This window comes from Oryx dammah, unplaced genomic scaffold, assembly GCF_014754425.2.
Source record: "Oryx dammah isolate SB20612 unplaced genomic scaffold, SCBI_Odam_1.1 HiC_scaffold_11050, whole genome shotgun sequence".
Classification (NCBI taxonomy): domain Eukaryota; kingdom Metazoa; phylum Chordata; class Mammalia; order Artiodactyla; family Bovidae; genus Oryx; species Oryx dammah.
This window is the reverse complement of record NW_024080444.1, coordinates 978,605-995,418: the sequence shown is the minus strand read 5'-3', so window position 1 is coordinate 995,418 and position 16,814 is coordinate 978,605. Positions and strand designations below refer to the sequence as shown.

Genomic DNA, 16,814 nt, shown 5'->3' with positions numbered 1-16,814 from the left:
TGGAAAAGAATGAAACTAGAACACTTTCTAATACCATACACAAAAATAAACTCAAAATGGATTAAAGATCTAATTGAAAAAGACCAGAAACTATAAAACTCCTAGAGGAAAACATAGACAAAACACTCTCTGCCATAAATCACAGCAGGATCCTCTGTGACCCACCTCTCAGATTAATGGAAATAAAAGCAAAAATAAACAAATGGGACCTAATTAAACTTAAAAGCTTTTGCACAACGAAGGAAACTTTAAGCAAGGTGAAAAGACAGCCTTCAGAATGGGAGAAAATAATAGCAAATAAAGCAACTGACAAAGAATTAATCTCAAAAATATACAAGCAGCTCCTGCAGCTTAATTCCAGAAAAATTAATGACCCAATCAGAAACCTGGTCAGGGAGAGCCACTGGAAGAAATGGCAACCCACTCCAGTATTCTTGCCTGGGAAATCCCATGGAGAGAGGTGCCTGGTGGGCTACAGTCTGTGGGGTTGCAAAGAATCAGACATAACTTAGTGACTAAACAACAACAAAGAGGAACTTTTAAGACAATACTTTACACATATATTATTGTTTATTATAAGTAAAGCCTTGGTATAGGAAGAATGGTAACATAAATTTAAGTTGTAAAACCCTTCCTACCCAAGCTTATCTGACATTTCTTTCACCCATTACCATTTTCCTCCTAGCAGATCTTAGGAATGTTCCTGAGGTGCTGATGTTCCAGACTTGAATGTCAGCAAGAGAATAAATGACTATTAGATACCTAAAATGGCATATAAATAACGACTTTGTTAAATGATTACTGGTTATCCATAGTTACTTTGATAGATCTTTAGGTTAGATCTTTAGGTTACCTTAGATTAATAGTGAAAGTGACTTCTTGGCACTAATTTTTCCATATCAGTTGGTAGTTTCCTTCCCTTGGAACTTGTTTGGCTTACACTAGCTGACAAAATAGGGAAACTAGTTAGGATCTCTGGTTACCATTAGAAATGAAAGTTAACTGTTATTGAGATTGCTCCCACCTATCCATTTATGTAATAATATAAGGAAAAGATTTTTGTTCTTTTTAGACTTCCTTTTCTAATTAATAATTAGACTAAAGGTTTTAAGTTGCCTGAATCACTTAATGTGAAGTTCTATATGTTATGTATACTAAATTTTGTTTCCGAAATAAGGCAGTAGTGATTCTTTCAGAATCTTTATTTTGGATTGTAGCTTACTTACCTCTTTGAGGGTTTAGAAGTATGTACGTGGTGGATTTTGTGTTATAGTAGGCAGGCATGGCATTATATTATATCCTTTTATCTCTGCAACCACATGGGAAGAAGGTGTTGGCTCTGCTTAGATTTTGCATGAGGAAACACAAGGTCAGGAGATAGAATAGTCTGAGAGGAAACAGTGCAGCCAGTCTTAGGAGGGTATCTGACACCAGTGCCAGGGGAGCTGTAGAGAGGGGAGTGAGGAAAGTAAGAGAAAAATCAAATCCTCAGCGAAGCAGCAGAGAAATTAGGCCGTATTAGCGTAATGTCTTTCAATGCCTGAAGCTTACATAACTTCTATAAAGTTCCTAAACGGCTTTTGATTCTCACCACAGTCCTATAAGATAGCGTGCATGACAGATATTCTCATTGTACAGGTGAGGAAACTGAGGTCTGAGCAGTAAGTGTAGGTTAAGGGAAAAGACCCTCTTCTAACCCTCACCCAGGCGTGTTAATTCCATGCAAATGGTGAAGGACAAGCCTAACAGTGATTCCCAGTTGCCTGCACATCTGACTCTCCTGAGGGGGTTGGGAAAATACTAGTGCCTGAGCCAAATCCTCAGAAATTTTCACTGAATGGATCTGAGGTGAGACTTGGTCTTTGGTATTTTTATGATTCTGTTAGATGGTTAGAATTGAGACCACCGCCCCGATACAAAGGGTGGTAGTGTGAAAGTTGAAACCTGAGGGTTCTATGGTACTTTGGGCAAGGTTGCTTCAGAAAGAATAGATATTCACATTCTGCTTGCCTACAAGTTATTTGAAAATACAAAAAAGGATAACATTATTCCATGATCATTGTCATTATCACTGGGGAGACATCAGCGAGGTGACTTTTGTTTAGTTTTCAGTTCTGGTGTCTAAAATAATTGTCACTGCTGTGTATGCATATCATAAAATAATATTGACACATTTTTAATTGGGTTCCTTTCATGAATCTCAGGACAAGATACAAATTTAAATCAAACCTAGAGATTAAAACAGCAGTAGGAAAGAATTGAAAATAGTAGTAAGGATTGTATCTGTGTCTTTATCCCTGGTGACCAAGATAATACCTTATCACATAGGAGGTTCCTGTTAAATATTAATGAGCTGAGCATATTCTGTGAAGGTGCATGAAATTACTGTAAAACATACTAGTGTGATTTTATGACATACAAATTTGGAATTAATACTTAGAGCAATTTTATGATGGTTAATACTGAATTTTTTCTCAATACCATCTGTTTTCTTTTAGGACCTATACAAATCAGCCTTCTTTTATTTTGAAGGAACATTTTATAATGATAAAAGATACCCTGAGTGCAGAGATTTGAGCAGGTATAGTTTGCAAAAATCTTCTCAAAGTCTTTGCTATTTCTCATCAAAATAGGGTTATCTTCACAAGTCCTATTATTGGTGTGTTAAGGATCTTTGCCAAGGAATCATTTTGTTAGATTGTTTTACTAGTTTTCAGATTAAAAAGTCTCTCTCAAATTTTTAAAATATTTTCAAAGTTATTTCATCCAGTTGGCCTACGTTATAGTAAGTTAATCAAATTTTTAGCACTGTAAAAAAATATTTACCAAAGACATACATATATTATTTCAAGATCTTTGCCAGCTATCTAAACCTTTTTTTAAAAAAACCATTATCTACTGTTTCAGAAATTATAGTTTATCGTGTTGAGTCTTATAGATAACATCTGGAAAAAAAGTAAATTCTACTTCAACACTTTGTTAATATCTGTTCTTCATATTTAGGTGGTAGTAAGTTCACTTTTTTTTTGACTTGTCAGTTGTATACTCTTTGTCCTAGGTAACTGGATATATATAAGTTGTTTATGTATATAACATGAAAAATCTGTCTGACATCATGCTATCTACATAGAAGTATTACCATACTTTTATTACTGATGTCCTGACAACTAGAGTATGTATATATGTATAGTTTTTCTGAGTGTTTATATAAACTCTTTCATTCTCTTTAATTATAACCACTTGTATGTATATTCTAACGTAGCAGTTCTCAAACTTGGTCTCCACACTCCTTCATACTGTAAATAATTGACTCCAAAGAGCTTTTATGTGGGTTATAGCTGTAAATATTCACCATACTAGAAATCAAAACTAAGAAATATTTTAAAATATTAACTAATTTAAATAATCTGGGCTTCCCTGGTGTTCCAGTGGTTAAGAATCTGCCTTGCAATGCAGGGGACACCAGTTCAATCCCTGGTCTGGGAAGATCCCACATGCTACAGGGCAACTAAGCCCGTGTGCCACAGCTGGTGAGCCTGCGCTCTGGAGTCCAAATGCTGCAACTGCTGAGCCCACGTGCCCTAGAACCCGTGCTCTGCAACATGAGAAGCCACCAAAATGAGAAGCCCACACCCTATACAACTAGAGAGTAGCCCTTGCTCTCTCCAACCAGAGAAGCCTGGGTAGCATTGAAGACCCAGTGCAGCCAGAACTTCAAAAAAAGTCATCATCATTAAATAGTCCAGTTACAGTTACCATTAATTACATTTTTATGAAAAGAACTTTTCCAAACATAAGAGTGATGTTATACATTTTCCATTCAATCTTAAGTGATTACACATCATTTAGCCTCCTGAAAACTGGTATTTATGAGAGAAAAACAGTTGAAAGGGCAAATAACATTTTAGGATTACTGCAAAAATATTTTTGACCACATCCACCTCTCTGGGGGTTTCAGGACCTTACTTTGTGAACTGCTGCTCTCATGGATACAGAAAAATTCAGAGTTCCTTCCTACTTGGCAACATGTATCAACCACTCTGATTTTCACCTCAAGATGGTAATTGTCCAATTAACTGGGTGAGCCCTTCTGTGAAATACTGCCCTTGCAAACTGTTTGGAGCAATGATACATCCTTGCCTTTTTCTTCCTCAGAACCATCATTGAGTGGTCAGAGTCACATGATAGAGGCTATGGAAAGTTTCAGACTGCTAAGATGGAAGACTTCACTTTCAATGACTTGTATGTTAAAGTGGGTTTTCCTTACTTATACTGTCACCAGGGAGACTGTGAACACGTTGTTGTCATTACTGACATAAGGTAAGTGGTAGCACTCAGAACATTTGTCCTGTTTTATTTCACAGTAGAAAACCATGGGTAGATTTGTTTGAAATAAGAGGAATGAAGAAGTGATCACTGCAGCTTGACTCAGGAGCAGCAAAAATGTTTGCTTTTTCTACAGTGACCAACTCTGCATCTGCATCTTGTCTTTTAGAAAATCTGTAATAAATACTATTTAACTAGTGTGAGCCATTTGAAATGGTCCAACTCTTTCTAATGCCACGGTCTGTCCATAGAATTCTCCAAGCAAGAATATTGGAGTGGGTTCTCTGGAGAACCCCCATATTGGATCTCTGAAGAAGATCCCTTCTTCAGGGAATCTTCTTGACCCAGGGATCAAACCCAGGTCTCCTGCATTGCAGTCAAATTCTTTACCATCTGAGCTACCAGGGAAACCCTATTTGAAATGGTAGAATATGCCAAAAATCCAGAAAGATAGCTGAAGCTCCTCTTCTGCCCAAAGACAGTGTCTGACTTCTGTGAATCTCCGTGGCCCCCTCCTCCATTAAAAAATACTAAAAACTATATTTTATCACAGTGCCGTTATAAAGACAAATATAATACAGGCTAGATTTTTGCTATAGAAGTAGGGGTTAGAAATCTGTAAATACTCTATTAAAGTATCTTCATTTGTGTATTGGACAGCTGTTATTCAAGTAATAACCATCCATTTTGTATTTCACATAGACCCTTTGCTTTGCACGTGTATTTCTGGGTTTCTTTTCTTTTTGCCAGAATCTGAAGGAAATAAAAGGTAACTGGAGGAAGAGAAGAATAATTCTAATGTTTGACAAATATGAAGACTTAGTGCTTTGATAAAGATTTAGAGTGGGAAGGACTTAAGTAGTCTAAAATGAGAGTTAGGGATTATAAAGTGTGTAGCTGGTATCTCTAATGAATAAAGCTTTTCATTTCCTTATTAGGAAACCTCTGTTTATGAAGGATTACCATAGTATAGGAATAAGCTCTGCTCAATCCTTGTTCTTGGTTTGATTTCTTCTGAGAGACAGTGAAAATGTTCTTATGGAGCAATGACTCATGCTGATGGCTTTCCCTGCCTCTACTTTTTCTTATTTTTTGGTTTTAGTGACCAGTCTCCAAAAATTTACTTCCCATGCCCTCATTCTCAGGAATGTACTTTGTGTAAAATACTTCAAAGAGTAACCCTTGAAAAAGGAAAACATGGAATGCAAAGTGGGATAGATACAGACATAAAAGGAACTCTCCGAATGATAGCTGTAGAGCAGACCTAGAGAACAGCTTAGTCCAGAGGCTGGAGCTGGACCCGAGGACTCAGGAAGCATGTCCCAAGACTGCTAGACCTCCCACTGGTGTGTGACCCATGTGAAGAGCATGATCCCATTCTGTCAGCAAATAAGGAACTGAATTACTGACAGGTACACTGAAACCTAATACGGAAATACAAACATGAGAGAATTAGTAGCTAGAAAACAAGTGTTACATGAGAAAATGAACTTATAATTCATTAGTCATAATTTAAACATTAAATATCTAACCAAAGTTTAGTAGTTCTGTTGAAAAGCTGTATTAAAAAGAGGCATTAAATGAATGGCAAACAGTTGGCCTCTTAGGATGAACTGCTGAAGCAAGAGCCAGAAGCGCTCATAAACCTCATAGATTTATAGGACTTAAAATTATGTATTTCTTTGATAATGTAGTTCTAAGTTTTATATAAGCTGTGATCTAAGTGTCCTTACCTTTCTCATAGTGTAGGTGGTACAGCATCATTCCTAAAATTCAAGGCAACTTAGAAGAGCAATTTTCACTTAGTAAGCATTTGCAATGTAGGACTTTCCTAGGGAGTTTTTTAATTTATATTGACTACAAGTAATTCTTCCCTCAGTTGGTAAAGAATCCACCTGCAGTGCAGGATGCCCTGGTTCAATTCCTGGGCTGGGAAGATCCCCTGGAGAAGGGAAAGGCTCCAGTATTCTGGCCTGAAGGATTCCATGGACTGTACAGTCCATGGGATCGCAAAGAGTTGGACACAACTGTGCGCCTTTCACAAGTAATTTTTATCTTAGAGGAGGATTTAATCATTCATTGCTATCCCATAGTTTAATAGTTGGTAAGCTATTAAATTTACTAATCATTTTCTGATGAAGGACATGGAAGCCTTCATCTTGAAAGGACATGCTGCAGTCCATGGGGTCACAGAGAGTCAGACATGACTTAGCAACTGAACAACAAATCATTTTCTGATGGCGAAGTTAATATAGTGCTACCCTTTGTTACCGGAGAAAAAAAATCAAATTTTATAATTCTTAAGGGGTTTTTAGAATACTGTTGTACACGCCCTTCATTTTTCAAATGAAGAATTGGGGGGTCCAGCATGGTTAAGGATTTATCCAAACCCACTAAGCTGATGAGTGGTGAAACTGACTTTCCATTTTTAAAATTTCTTAATTCTGATACCTAAAACTAAAATCCTACCAATTCTTATTATATACCAAAGCCAGATGTGGATTTTCAGTAAAGGAGTTTTTTTAATTAAAGAGAGCCATGTTTGTAATTCAGAACCAATTAATCTGTAGCACTGAGTACACTTTCTCAAACTGTGTTCCATAAAAAAAGTACTAAGTAAACAAAGCACGGATTTGAAGAAATTCACCCAGGTAGTGCTGCCTACATTTCCCTTGCAAGAGTCACAGTGTACATGGCCCTAAAGAGATTTGGGAAATTTCACAGAAAAGAACAGTGTTTAATCCCAAATGTCTTTTGGAGAAAGTGTTTTATGGAACACAACAAATTGAAAATATACCTACTGTATTGTTCATTTTGAGGTAAGGATGTATTTCATTACAGATCACAAAAATTTGCACATCATTTATTTTTTCATGTACAAAAGGCTTGTGCATCATGACGACTGCCTGGATAAGACACTTTATCCCCTTATCATCAAGAAGCATTGGCTCTGGACCAGAAAATGTTTTGTTTGTAAAATGTTCACAGCTCGGTAAGTGATTCTACTTTTTTCCTTGGGAAGTATTGGTTTTCAATAGTGAAGCACTTTCAATTTTTGGTATTTGTTTTTCTGTTTTGAATTGAGGACTTTACTTTGGTATATAAATAATATAAAGAGTTTTATCTAGTTAGCACTACAAATAGTAGTACAAGTCAGTTTAAGCTACAGCTGTGTTTTTAAACAATAACCAATTGAATTATGTATAACAGAAGTCTAGGGACTAGGTCAGACTTTATAGTTTGGTTGATAACTTATGCTGGATGATGTCATCAGGGAGCCAGGTTCTCTTTCTGCCTCTTGTCAGCAGTTTCCAAAATGGCTTCATCCACAGCGTCTCCATGATAAAAATAACACTTCGTCTCATTTTTATTTTAATGAGGTCAAAATATGATTTTATACAAATTTGTGGTTTTGCATGTTTAGATGTTTAACTGTGAATCACTCATAAAACCATTCAGAGGAAAAGGGAAGAGTTTAGTGTCATTAGTGTGTTTTGGGTTCCCCACCACATGCTTTTCTAAATTATCAATAGGAAAACACGATAAATCAGTTATCAGATCAAAATGGCAATCAGGGAATGTCAGAACATTCCATGAGATACACAATTCAGACAGACTGAAAAATATTATTTTCACTTAATGTGACATCCTGGTTAAAAAACAAAATCTCAGTTGACTAATAGTTAGCCATATTCCTATTTGCATACCCTCTGTATATAACATTTTATCCTAAAGTCTAGGTTATGTTTGAAGGCTAAGCGTATGATACTTTCAAATATGGATTTATACTTACCTTTAAGGAGAAATCTTTCAGAGAAAAGTTGTCCTTTTTGCCTTGTAGAATACTGGTAGTGTTATGTCTGTACCTATATATGTGTATACAGTATTATTTATATAAAGGATTAAACTGTATAAATAAGATAGAATAAGGCAATAGTGGGAATGTTACCTACAGCACATTAAAGCATGAAAAAGTTGATTGTAATGATGTAACATCTTTTTTAACTACAGATGGGTGACGAACAATGACAGTTTTGCACCACAGGACCCGTGTTTCTTTTGTGATGTTTGCTTCCGAATGCTCCACTATGATGCAGAAGGCAACAAACTGGGGGAATTCCTCGCTTATCCCTATGTTGATCCTGGAACCTTTAATTAATATCCAAAAGTATACCCTTGTGAAATAACTTGGTTAGTTTACTTCCAAGAAATGCCAACGAGGGACAGGATCCACCAGAAACAATTGGCTAAAGTTGTCATCCCCGCAAAAAGTTCAAATCACAGATCTTAAGCAGTCTGAATGTATTTAAATGTTTGAATTAAATTAATATTTATTCCAAAATATAGTTTCTTGCCCATTTTTAAGTTAGTTGTCTATTGAGTTGTAGGAGTGCTTTATGTATTCTGAATACAAATCCTTTGTCAGACATAAGTATTCTGGTTTTCTCCCAGTCTGTACTTTGCCTATTTGCTTTGTCCAGAAGAGTTTTTGCTCATCTACCATTAGCAAAATTTTCCTAAAGATACATCAAGTGATGGAAGTGTTTTGAAAATTCTTTGAAGAATATGAGAGCTACACCTTGTACCATGAGGCTTCCAAGGTAAATATCCTTCAAATATCTGTAATAAAAATGGAGAGATTAAGAATAAAAGTACTTAATAAATACAGTATTCAGAAGAGCTATTGTGTAATTTTACACTGAACTCTTATAATGTTAACTAAACACTTCAAGACTCTCACTACATGAATAATGAATGTATAAAGAGCTTGGGTATATACTCATAACTTCACAGAAGTAACACTTAAATTGAAGCTTCATTTCTTGACGAGAACTTTTTAGAATCACAAATGCTATTAAGTTTAAAACATGACAGTTTTAATATTTTTATAATTTAAAAAAATAGATTGTATAAAACCATTGAGTGGACATGGGAAATCAAGATCCCATGGATTGCTGGCTCTGCATCGCTCTTGTTTGGCAGTAATACCCAGCATTCTATATGCAAAAAGAAAACAATTGTTTTTCTAGCCCAGCTCTTCATTCTTCTGGTACCTTTGTTATGATCATCTAGTTATCCAATTCTCATTTGGGGCCAGAGGACAACTTTGAGAATTTTTGAGAAAGGTCTAGATCCATCAGAGAAAATTATAGCTACTTATTTTATTGAAATACTCTGGAAATCTTTTTTTGGTGGAAAATTTAATTAATACTCTGCTGGAAAAGTATTAAGCAGAATTAAATTTTTAAACATTTCGAATGTTTTAAAATGTACTTAAATTTCACCTTCTCTCTTCTAGGTTATATTTATGTTCAGCTGAATTCCACTTTCCCTGGATGGCTGAGAACATCTACCATATAAATAAAACACTGGTGAAGCCTGTAAGACATGTGTTTAAAAAGTTAACAATAAAATGTTTTATGGACTTAAATGCCACTTAAATCAGTGAAGTCAACTGTGGTATGTAGAAGACCTGTCACCTGTTTCCAGTGGTTGTATTCACTGGTTCAGTCAGTACACCAGAAAATCAGTATAAGCAACTTAAGAGGTCCCTTCATGGCTGCTACTATTGCCTAAATGTGTACTTCCATTACTTCCATGTCTCCAATGAGGTTCAATTTGAACAAATTGAAAATCCTGCTGGAAAACCTGAGATTTATCTAATTCCTTAAAAGTTCGACAGGTAAAAATGAATTTTTGCTTCCTTTATTTTTAAACTGCATTCTGAAAAGTTCTCTTTACTTTTATTTTCATGATTTCATATTCTCAAAACAGCGAATTCCAGAAAGTGTATTGTCTTAAAGCAGCATTAATGTATCTGTTGTACCAATCAACTCATTTTACTGGCAGAGAAATTAAATGTCAGTTAAAATGTTATACTGCTATTACAATTCCTGTTTTGTTATTTATTGAGATTATTACTCTGTGGTTCTTAAAGTTAACATCTCCACCAAAGTTACAAAGGCTGAGATACCTATCTTCATTTCCTAATGAGATCTAGAGGAAAAGCAGCCGTATTGTCTTAGAACTTGCCAATGTGCTGCATATCAATTATACATGTCTCCCACCGAAGTTCATGTTGAAACTCCTAATTTTGGAGTAGGTGTAAGAGATGCCTCGAATCAGGGATTTCGAAGCTGTAAAATTCAGTATTAAACACATAACTGTTAAACTACATTTTATCTAATGAAGAAGGCAGATATGAAATGTCATGAACCTATTAATATCCTGTTAGAAATAAATCAGTTTTTATATAGTAGTGGATGGATATGCACAAAATTATTATCCAGAATAATTCTAGATACTGAATTATTTTAGGCTCAGTATCCTTTAAAGATTTGACCTTTCTCCTGATCAGATTGCAGTGTTTTTATCATCTCTAAGGTTACAAAATTACACAGCAGATTATGAATAATTATAAACAAATTATAAACACATTTCTGCCTAATATAACTATGACTTTATTTGCAGTAGATCCTTTCTCTGGCCAATGGGACAAAATAAGTTGTGTTAGTGAAGGCCTTAGGATTAGATGGCACACCTCATCTTGACATCTTTAACCAGGTAAGTGTGTGTGGGTATGCTATAATCAGTGCATCAACAAACTGGGTAAACTATCATCCAAATAGTATTTGGAAGTCACAGGATATACTAGCAAATATGAGGCTTAAGGTATTCTAGTCAAGCTGTTTACACATATAGCGTGTTCAGCATCTCCAGTTTGGATACATCTGAAATTTTGCCAAAGCAGCTAAGAAAACATGCAACAATGATTCTGCTAGGTCACTGCATAACTTACTCTTTGTAAACTTATTTTTAAATGTTACCTGGTGGTTTAAAATTAAAAAAGCACAAAATAGATACTGCTTATACATTTAAAAAAACATGCTTGGTTGGGGGCACCAGCTATCTCATTTAAAACATCTCTTCCAGACTTACTCAGCTGTGGAGTTTTGACCAAATACAAATTTAAATTGAGCCAGTACTCCTGAAAATTGATAATTGTTCATATGACTTTTCCTTAAGAGTTCTGAGAATGGTTTATCTGTCAATCAGCCTATGAAAAAATTTTCTTAAAGAGAGACTAAAGAGAAGGCAACTGTGTTTTTAACACTACATAAATCAACTGCCTAGAGCAAAGTAGCAGACAGAGTTTCAGAATGACAATGTTATCTCCAGAATTTCAATTGTCTATGGTTTCTTGGTAAAACTGTGTAGATCCATTGGGTCACTAAAGGGCATTTCCTTAATTTTTGTCATTTTGAGCTTACGTTTTAGTAACCTGTGTCCCCAAATAATACCGTTTCTATGACCACATTATACTCTCTTGGAAGCAAATCCAGAATTCCATCTCACTCTTTTTATATGGCAAAGAAGTAATTTACTAGTGAAGTTTGATAGAAAAATTCTTTAATCAAAACAAGTTTACATGTTGACACTTATGGCTTAACTAGAATAAATTTGTCCAAGTTTAAATTGTGTAAGGACCAAACAGGTATAATAGCCAGAGTTCCCTCAGAACAGTGGGTCCTAGTTCCATTGTAAGGCCTCTCAAAAGCAAGACTCCAATTACTGAAATGATTCCAAGTTTTCATCTAAAGATGAAAAAAATTACTGAGAGGTCAAAGCATACAATGCATGTCACATGCAAACACTGGTATTTAAGCCTTTTTCCTGTATTCCTAGTTTCCAAACATGAGAAGCATCTTTTAAGCTACTGCAAACCACCAACTGACCTAGTATTCAAAATATCTTAGAAATCCTGTTTGTTAAGTTGTTCTTAAAATTCTGTGTTAACCTTTGTTCACTCTGATTTAGTCCATATACATGAAAATACAGACTACTCCTTTACTTTTGTCTACTGCCTCAGAGTAACTAACTTTTTGCAATCCTGTCACATGTATGCATTAGAAATAAAAATTCCCTTCTCATAGTCATGTTTTCAAATAGGTTTGTTTCCTTAGATAGTATTTATTTTTTTATTTACTGCAAAAAGCATTATGGATTGCATTTTTTCCAATTAAAAAAATACTTAACGACTTCTTTAATGAGTGGGACTTTTAAAAAAATTCAGAAACTCGAGACATTTCTCAAAAATAAACTTTTATCATTTAGTTTTCAGTTTCAGCTACTACTGCCTATAAAGGATCTTAAATGGTCGAACCCTAAAAGCCAGATTCATTCCTACATACACTCCTGCTTACTGCAGGAAACTCACATGTGACTTTCACTGAATTCTCGGCCACAAAACTAAATTACCTTCAGAAGTTAACATGAGTTTTGCACCTTGTAGAATTGTCAGTTCGATGTCAGTTGGGTATCTAGTTGTCATACAAAAAGGCATACAGACTGCACATTATTACAAAGCAGCAGGGTAATGTAGCACAAGATAGATTGAGATTAAAGTCAACTTTTGATAAGAGAAAGGAAGGAGTGAGTACTTGTATAGAAGTAACATTTTATCAACCATAAAAATGCTTAACTTCTACAAAACCCACAACAGTGAAAAGACAGTCTGGTAAATCCAATTTTTGTAAAAACTATGCACAAAACCCACAGTATCTGGGAAAAGAGGAAAAGGTTTATACAAGTAGCAGGTTTAAAAAATGTAACTGTTTTCTACTATCAATTACACATTAACATACACACACTAACTGAAAATATACTACAACCGATGTCTGGAAAAGCAGTTTAACACTTCCTAAATGAACTTCCCCTCACAGTTACTGTATACTGTAGCTGTTAATACTGCACAAGTACAATTGGCAACGTTTAGTCACTTTTAAACAAAGATAAGGAGATTTCTCCCTCAAAACAAGTTTTAAACATCAAAACCTATGTTTATAAAAATTTAAAACTTTCAGCAGTCTAAATATTTCAAATGAAAACCATTACAAACTTCTCAAATGTTCTTTATATTCCAGGTATGTCAACCTAGTTATCTAGTGTAGAATCCTTCAGAGATATTTCAGTCTCTCTCTCTTCACTGGATGGCCTAAAGAAAAAGGGGAAAAAAAGGTGTGACAACTGGGATTAGGGGGCTTTTGTTCCTCAGGAGAAAAAAAAGATACTACATATGTGCATTATGTTTTTTAAAATGTTAATTATTTTCTGTTGTAAATTTTATTTTACTATGTGGTGTTTTCTTCCCAAAGTAATACGCAGATCAAGCAAAATAACTAAAGGGAAGCATCATGGCCCAGGCCTTTTTCAGTCATTTCTAGCTTTAAAATGAGTTCTCTTTAAAGAACATGAAAATGTATCTATGGTACCAACATATTATAAATCTTCAGAAGAGAAAGATTTCCTTGATTTCAAAATTAGAAAGGATGCTTGGTTCCAAATCCTTGAAATGTACAGTGGACTAATCAAGATTTAGGTAACCATGGTTCCATATCTAGTTATTTTAGCATGGGTATTATAACATAACCTATGATTCTAGATCTAATTTCTGCATTATTCTGTCAAAAGTCAAGTAAGTGTGGACATGAGTCATTAGTACAGGTGTTATCAATGGAACGAGTTGAAGGAATAGTTATTTTTTTTAAAAACAGGATTCTTGCTTAGCTCTATTCTCTTGAATACAATGACATATTAGTTTTAAGTAAAGTTTCTTTATAATTTGGCCATTTTGATGTCTTGAATCCTGAATTCAGGAAGTGAGTCATGAAAATATAATCCCTTACACAAAACGATCTTGGATCAGCAATGTGATCTAAAAATTAAAACATTACAATGCACTAAAATATGTCCTCACTTTTTCTTACTGCTGGCCTCATGGTTGTCTTTGCTTTCTTCATTGCTGTCTCCATTGTGTTGTGGTTGATTACTGTCTTGAGCATCTGATCCTCCATTTAGAGTCTTTGAACCTTTAGACAGATACCAGTGGGAAAACTGTTAGAACTTTGAGGACATCTTAAGTATTAGGAAGACCCAAATTCAAGAACTAAACATAGCCCCAAAGTTCCTAATAGTGTATTTTATGTGATACTGCATTGTAATCCTTTGGGTAGACAAGGCACAGTAAGAAACAGGGTTACTATCTGTATCTATCCACAAAACAACAGACTACTAATCTGATTATTCCATTTGTTACTGTTGTCAGGAAGTTACCAAAGGGTGGTACAACTCTTTAGAGCATTGTGATTTATTCCACTTGTTAGAAAAAGCAATGCAAATCACAGTAAAATTTTGTATTTAAGAACAGAAGGTGGCAAAATAGTTAACATGATTTTGTCTTATTACTAACTTAGAAAATGATAAGGGCTTCCCTGTAAATACTACTTCATTATCAAACCTCTGGTTTGTTATCATTATCATCCCCTAGTAAATGAGTTAAGAGAATCCAACTCCTTTTGAACAGTTTTTCTATGTTAGGGAGCTGCTGCTAACATGTTTAGTACCATGGAATCAGGGACGCTCCCAATGGTACAGGCACACTTCAGTTTATTGTGCTTCACTTTACGGTGCTTCGTAGATCCTGCATTTGCATTTTACAAATTCAGTGTTTATGGCAAGCCTGCATCAAGCATGTTTATCAGCACCGTTTTCCCAACAGCATTCGCTCACTCTGTTTCTGTGTCACATTTTGGTAATTCTCATAGTATTTCACACTTCAGACATTTATTATATTTTATTATATTCATATAGTGATGCCTTGGATGTTACTGTAATTCATGAAAGGCTCACTTGCTATAACATTTTTTAAACATTCTAAAAATAAGGTATGTCATTTCTATAGACATAACCCTACTGCACACTTTAGACAGACTAACAGACTTTAGTATAGGGTAAACAAATCTGTACGCCATGTGACTCACTTTATTATAGCAGTCTGAAACTGAACCCACAGTATTCCTGGAGTACAAGCAAACCTGTACTATAGGTTCTGTTTCAAGCTTCGCTCATATATACACCTTAAAATGTTTGACTGAAATGGCACAGGAATTTGCTTCAAAATAATCTTCAGGAGTGTCACTGAAAAACTTGGGAGAAGTAATAAAAGACCAGTGATCATACGTTAATAGCTGCTGAAGCTGACTCAGGAAGTTCATTTCTCCTGACTTTTGTGTAGGTTAGAAATTTTCCCTAATTTAAATGAAAATAGCAACCACTACTACTAGGAACTACTACTAAGCAACTACTAGTAATTTAAACTTGATAAAAACTTAGCTAAGATTGAGCAGACTCTGCTAAGTTCTTTTGGGACTCCCATCATCTACTACTATAGGTTAAGGCATTAATAAGATTAAATATCAAAGCCATTTTTAAAAAGTAATTCCAACAAACTATTACCACATACCTGTTTGTTCCTTTTCTAGCTTTTTGTTTGGCCCTTTCTTCCCTTGATCTTTGGTTTTATTTGCTTCCTCATGCTGTCTTTGTTCGGCAAGAGATTTGTTCAGCACTTGTGTGATCACAGAATCTCCTTCACCAACCAAAAACATGTTCTTAAACTTGTTATACAACATTGTAGACTTTTCCATGATAACCTGACTAACTTTGAATCGCCGTATCTGAGAAAACAAGAGATAAGCTCAGAATTTTCCTAATTGATTTCTGAATGTTATTTAACAAAGTGGTGATAATGAACAAATTTTTAAAATCTGCATAACTAAAGATCACTTACTTTTTTCAGTGTTGTAATCATCTCTGTGTGTTTTTGAGCTTGTTGCATTGTGACCTGAAGTGAAGCCAGTTCATCCAAAGCCTCAATACATCTGTTGACATCCTTCATGACAAAATAGTAATTTCGTAACTGTTAATTACCACAACCCATAGAATCCAGAGATTACTTTCAAAATCTCAAACAAGGCATACAAAATAGGCAGTAACATTCTGTTATCTCAAATTTACATACTTATCAAACCATGTTAGAAAAACATTAAGCTACAAAAACAGCACTGTATTTTTAAATGAGGTATTAAACACTTACAAGATTATCAATTTTGAGTGAATTTTTAATTTCAGCATGTATCCTTTGAAGTCGAGAATCCATTGATGTTTCTATAAATTAAAATGTGAAACACAGTAAATAAGTTTTCCAAAACCAGTATTTTTGTATAATCTAAAGCAAAGTATAATGGAAAGAAGTGGTAATTTTAAAAAAATGTTCTTAGTAATCTGCTTACATCATTAGGAAATTATCTGCCATTTTTAGTCTTTAGTTTAGGAAACCAACATTCATTATACAAGCAAAGAATCACTGAGTAGCTGCATGTCTCTAAAATAAGTGGTCTGCATCCACTAACTCCTTCTCAATCCTTTAGCACCTGCCTCTCCCTTACATATTTAACCAAAACTAAAATATCCATCTGAAACCAGATTTGTCAGAAATGGGGAAACATCTTCCTTTAGGCAGTGTTACAATAAAATAAATGTGACTTCATCATATAAGGAGCAGTAAAATAATAAACATGACCACCTTTGCAAGTTCACCTGATAATACTTAAAAAGTGCAAAACATAACAGAATCCATTAGGGATTTA

General features: G+C 34.8%; 2 protein-coding genes across 5 annotated transcripts in view; one reads left to right on the top strand and one right to left on the bottom strand.

The window, feature by feature from the left end:
* LOC120860203 (snRNA-activating protein complex subunit 3-like) overlaps window positions 1–11,167 on the top strand; it is a 40,382-nt gene extending 29,215 nt beyond the window's left edge. The window contains exons 6-11 of one of the 4 annotated variants that reach the window (XM_040235983.1): window positions 2,499–2,581; window positions 4,156–4,320; window positions 7,211–7,318; window positions 8,338–8,927; window positions 9,626–10,009; window positions 10,801–11,167. In XM_040235983.1, coding sequence (XP_040091917.1) covers window positions 2,499–2,581; window positions 4,156–4,320; window positions 7,211–7,318; window positions 8,338–8,485 — 504 coding nt within the window. In that variant the 3' untranslated portion in view covers window positions 8,486–8,927; window positions 9,626–10,009; window positions 10,801–11,167. Of the gene's footprint in view, window positions 1–2,498; window positions 2,582–4,155; window positions 4,321–7,210; window positions 7,319–8,337; window positions 8,928–9,625; window positions 10,010–10,797 lie in introns of those variants that run through there. The other 3 variants (XM_040235982.1, XM_040235985.1, XM_040235984.1) reach the window with 3 other exon arrangements.
* A 547-nt stretch (window positions 11,168–11,714) lies between these two features.
* LOC120860201 (PC4 and SFRS1-interacting protein) overlaps window positions 11,715–16,814 on the bottom strand; it is a 39,267-nt gene continuing 34,167 nt past the window's right edge. Inside the window, exons 12-16 of the mRNA XM_040235977.1 lie at window positions 16,262–16,332; window positions 15,956–16,057; window positions 15,629–15,842; window positions 14,084–14,195; window positions 11,715–13,321 (exon numbers count right to left, since the gene is read on the bottom strand). Coding sequence (XP_040091911.1) covers window positions 13,261–13,321; window positions 14,084–14,195; window positions 15,629–15,842; window positions 15,956–16,057; window positions 16,262–16,332 — 560 coding nt within the window. The 3' untranslated portion in view covers window positions 11,715–13,260. The remainder of the gene's footprint in view (window positions 13,322–14,083; window positions 14,196–15,628; window positions 15,843–15,955; window positions 16,058–16,261; window positions 16,333–16,814) is intronic.